Genomic DNA, 5,541 nt, shown 5'->3' on the forward strand with positions numbered 1-5,541 from the left:
CGAGGTCAACCAATCTTTCAATCATCCATTCTGGGCATTTTGGGATGTTTCCTTACACTTCGATTATTTTGACTTTTTTTCTGTTTTAACTTGATTTTGTACTTTACTGTGGTCTCATTGTCTCTTTTGCAAGTGTTGTTATATACTTTATGTACCATTTTGAACTCATTGGAATGCATTGACTTATCAATCCAGACCACTGCGGGGCACTTGGCTACCAGACCCAGATGTACCCTAGTTGCCTGTATTGCACGCACACTTTTAATAGTGTATGTGAACAAACATGAAATTACATTTTTATAATGTTGTCTCACCCATGTGGTTCCTGTTATTTGACATGTTTTATGACTCTTATGACAATAAATGTGTACTTTTACTTTATCTATTTCCACCATGTCTATGGCCTCACTCAAAGTCCCAAACTTCCTATTTTCCTATTGTGAATTGAAAAGTCTATAAAGGAATGGTGATAAAAAAGAAGCACACTAGATCAAGAGAAAAGAAAACTCAGGGCGGCAGTCCACAGGTGTAACCAGGGTGATGGTCTGGGTCTTTCTCATGTAATCAAGCAGTGTGACCCCCCGCCACTTGCGATTACAACCTCGGTCCCACTGCTGGAGGTCCCACTGCTGGAGGTCCCACTGCTTTATCACATGAGAAAGACCCAGCTAATCATGCTGCTTACACCTGTGGACAGCCGCCCTGAGCCACCTACTGGACAGGGTGATCACCTTCCACTCTGATCTGAAATACCGGCGTAGATATCTCATGGATTGGTGTTTACACCACAAGCCTTGTTGACTCATTGAGCATATGCCCATTTGAGTCCCTTCACTGCGGTAAGCCTTCATACAACTGGTGGTGGTTGTATTGTTTTTTCACCCAACATTGACATCACGAGAAATACATTTTCTTTTCTCTTGATCTAGTGCAGCCCTCAAAATATTCCACTCGCCTGCTCGCATTTTGCGAGTGGATTTTGAGGGCTGGTGAGGCGGTTTGTATGGGAGTCTTTCTCCCAGCACTCGCGGAGGGGAAGAGAGAGGAGAGCAGGCGGCCGGATCATCAGAGCGCGAGGAACATCACTAGCGGCTTTCATTTCAATAGCCCCCTGGTCCCTCGACCTTGATAGACAGATCACCCATCCAATCCTGGGACGAGTGACATGTATCAAAGTTCCCCGGGCAGGGCTGTATGTGACGCCGAGCAGCAGGCACACAGCAATTGAAATGAAAGCTGTTCCAGTGATGTTCCTCTGCACTCTGATCATCTGGCCGGCAATCTTCTTCCTCTCCTCTGTTCCCCTGCATGGTGGACACGGGGAGACGGCATGATGGATACAGGTAGGCAGCATGATGGACACAGGTAGTCTGCTTGGTGGACACAGGAAGGCTGCAGGGTGGACACAGGTAGTCTGCTTGGTGGACACAGGAAGGCTGCATGGTGGACACAAGTAGGCTGCATGGTGGACACAGGCAGGCTGCAGGGTGGACACAGGTAGGCTGCATGATGGACACAGTTGTTGTTAATATTTCTTTTTACAACTTAATTCTGCATAAAACATTTAAGTGTAATTTCATGAGATAATTTATGAGGGCGTGTTTAGGGGTGGAATTAGGGGCGGGGTGGGGCAACTGGTGGCAAATAACCCTTGAGGCCTGGATAGTAGCTCAGGACTTGAAATTTTGAGCCCTGATCTAGTGTACTTCTTTTTATCAACATCCCTTTATGAACTTTTTAATTCACGATATAACAACTCTTACAAGACAGCATATGGACTTATATAGTGTCTAAGTTTTGTGGTAATTCACATTATTTCACATTGTTTTTGAAGCTGTACAAATTTTATTTTCAATTTTGTTGTTATTTACATTATTATATATTGTTTTCTATATACATATGATTTTGTAGCAGTACAAAATCCCTAAGCGCTGCACATATTTTTATTTTCAGTTAAATTTTTTTACGCTGACATGAGCAGGACCATGTCTAGCTGACCAAGATCTCCCAGTAGCCAAATCAAAGCCAAAAAGGTTGTTTGATGCCACGAGCCCTACATTTTCATGCTTGTAGATGTATTATGGTATTCTGTTACCATTTTACTGGATCTGCTTATCTTATATTTGTTTTCAATAAAAAACATTGAACAAAAAAATAAAAAAACTGAAGCACTGATCAGGTAAGAAGCATTCCTCATATCAAAGGATGAATTTTGCATCTGCAGGGGCTTTTAAAGTGTCACCTATGGAAAATGTAGGGTCCCAAAGATCAGGAATTTTAGGGATGAAAACAATTAGAGGCATTAATTTATTTGAGACACGAGGTAGTTTTTTTTCTCACACTAACAAATAATGTGTATTGTCACTGAGCAATTTTTTAAAAAAATTGACCACCAGCAAGGTGTTTCCAGGTTGAATAGTCCAAACTGTGCAGATACAAACAAAGCAAGTGTGCTTTGTACAATGAAAAAAAAATAAAAAGGTAGGGCACTGGTGCAGAGGAAATTTGGGCAGGTTTTAAGGGGGGTAATTCTCTCACCCATACAAGGCGAAAATGGAGGGATATACTGTCACCAATATAGTAGATGTCCAAAATGCAGCATATTTCTCATATTCAAACGTAGGTACAAAAACAGAATTCATATGCCTATATACCATCGTGTCCCTAAGCAAAAATACCAAAGGCTACCTGCCCTTCTATAATGCAAGGTGAAGGGCAAGTTGCAACAAATAGATGGGGCAAATCATATGGGCAGGGGCAAGAGATGGGGAAGGTAGCAGCAAAAATTAAATGCCATGGGCCATAGGTTTAAATTTGGCATAAATTTAGATGAACATCGCTCGGCAATCATTGAAAGAAAAAACCCAATGGATACGTCAAGCCGTCTGCATGCCAATAGTTACAGCAAGTTGTGTCACTGTTACTTAAGGATTCTGCAGTGTCTGTACTTACTGGTTTCCTCAAAAAAAACATTGAAAGCGGAAATCTTTGATGTATAATAGTGGTAGTCATACTGCTATTATATACGATGCTTGCATACCACCCAAATTTTTATTATGGGAATGGGGGACACCTGTTAGGCATAGGACATACCCAATGCCACTCCACCCCCTTAAAGGAGAATTATAAAAAAAAAATAGTTAAACCCAGAAGTGCTTTTTTTTTACCACTACTATTCCTTTATTTTGGCTTTTGACATTCACAAATGCAGCAATTTAGAAATTGGATGAAAGGTTTAGCACTGGGAAACACTTTTTGAAAGATAAAGAGAGCATTTTCTTTACAACTACGGTATATAGATCAGACCAAAATGAGGGACAAATGAGGAGGAAAGAGGGACTTTGTTTCAAATCAGGGACAGTCCCTCATTCGTCTGTATGGATAAATGTTCAGGTGTTCGTCTTACTGCCCAAAGAAGTCAAGGTTCAGTCCGAAATTGTTTTCGGACCAAACTTTAAGCTCATTCTTACACTTCAAGTTCTTCCTGAAGATAGGCTTTTGCAACAAACAAAAAAAAACTAACAAAATAAAGATATTTATTAAAAAAAAAATGTGCTGAGGTTTGTGTATGTCTGTTAGACTCTTACTTGTTGCATAGCAATTAAAACATATTTTATGAGAAGTGAGGAGGTTCAGGTTTTATTTAACCATATTTCTTTATGCCCCTCTGGCTGTTAGCTCAGTTTGGTCACCCATAATTCGGCACAGAGCATAGCACATGGTGCTTTATTTTTTTCAATTATTTTTTGAAGGGGGGGTTGAGTGTTAAAAAAAATGATCAAACCCCAGTTGTTAGGTGTGCTAGGTATGCCACTGCGGGTGTTCTAGCCTTCTCCTACTATTTTTGCTGGTGTTGTTGTAGCGTTCACTTTACTTCCTGTCTTAGGTCAAACAATGTCAGGAGGAAGGAAAGTGAGGGTAAATCTATCTGCTGGAGCCCCAAATAAAAACTAGACAAGAGTTCTAACCCTCCCCACTAAGTACTGAGCAAGTGAGAAAAAAAATTAGCTGAGTTTACACTTTAAGTGGAGAATAATCCTTGGACAGCGAGTTATTATTCCTTACAACAGCCATCCCAAAGTGTCCGCACAAGTCAGAGTAAGCTCATAGGCATACAAGGGTTTTCTGATACTAAAGTTACTTTGGATAGCAATTATCTTATGGATTTAAGTTTTAGTGATATGTCCTTGATCTAGATATGAGAGATAAAGCTACTTAATCCCTATCATTACTTTATCTTCTCCAATTCCAATACATGAATACCAGATTGTCCACCTTACCTTTCTTAAACCCTGGCAGATTGCCCAATATGCTCTTCATGGTGTATAGGAAGTATGCCCTGCTGTACTCTGTGTGGAACAACAAAGAACATAAAAGCCGAAGGTAGAAACCCATCAAATCAAACAAGAGGGTAACATGGCTGCATGTTAGATGACAGCTCTTTGCAATTGGATGCCAACAAAGGGAGTCAGAAAATATTGACTTTAATTTATTTCATGTAAGACTTACACAATTCTGGTTTATTTACAGACACTGCATTACTTAAACATCCTTAACTTACTTAAGGAGGAAGAACATTTTTGTATACCTGCGTTGGCTCTTGAAGACATGTGTGAAGACAACCAAACTGAAGTAACTGAGTTTTTGCTTCTTGGATTTCAAGGCCTCTATAAATTTAAAATTATTTTCTTTATTTTGTTCCTTTTGTCATATATGGTGATTTTGAGTGGGAATCTTCTCATTACTGTTTTAATATCAACCAAGGACCATCTGAAAATCCCAATGTTCTATTTCCTCAAACACTTGTCAATAGCTGACCTAATGATAAGCACCACCATAATCCCAATGCTGTTAGATATTACATTAAAGAATGAAATTACAATATCCTTCAGTGTTTGCATCTTCCAGATGTACTGCTTCTCTATTTTTGGATTTGTACAATGTTTTCTTATTGTTTTTATATCTTATGATCGATATCTAGCCATATGTAACCCAATGCGTTATAATTCTATCATGAAGCCCCATATTTGTCTTAATATGGTTGTTGGGTCTTATTTGCTGGTCTTCTTTTTGTCAAGTGAAATGATTTTGGTGTGTCAGCTACATTTTTGTGGTGATAATAAAGTTGACCACTTCTTCTGCGATTCAGGCCCATTGATAGAGCTGTCTACATCGGACAACACAATTTTACTATTAGTTGATTTTTCTGTGTCAATTTTAGGTCTTTTTGTTCCATTTTCCTTTATTATAGTTTCATATGTCTTAATTGTCATCACTATAATAAACATCTCTTCAGCCAGTGGAAGATGGAAAGCCTTTTCCACATGTAGCTCACACCTGGCCACTGTATGCTCATATTATGGAACTTTGATGACTGTGTACATGGCACCACCAGATAAAAACTCATCTAATGCAAACAAATTTAGATCCTTTCTGTACATTGTGGTGACTCCAATGGTAAATCCAATCATCTATAGTCTGAGGAACCATGAAGTTAGAAAAACTCTTCAAAGAATGTTTAGGAATAATAAAATGCTGTAG

The 5,541-nt window shown here is 39.2% G+C and overlaps 1 protein-coding gene across 1 annotated transcript; it reads left to right on the plus strand.

Annotated features, from left to right (window-relative positions):
• Positions 1-4,608: 4,608 nt before the first annotated feature.
• LOC141134773 (olfactory receptor 1-like) lies at positions 4,609-5,541 on the plus strand. Its single transcript, XM_073624210.1, has one exon. The coding sequence runs from the start codon at positions 4,609-4,611 to the stop codon at positions 5,539-5,541; it is 933 nt and encodes a 310-aa protein (XP_073480311.1).

The sequence above is a fragment of the Aquarana catesbeiana genome, linkage group LG03 (genome assembly GCF_042186555.1).
Source record: "Aquarana catesbeiana isolate 2022-GZ linkage group LG03, ASM4218655v1, whole genome shotgun sequence".
Taxonomy (NCBI): Eukaryota; Metazoa; Chordata; class Amphibia; order Anura; family Ranidae; genus Aquarana; species Aquarana catesbeiana.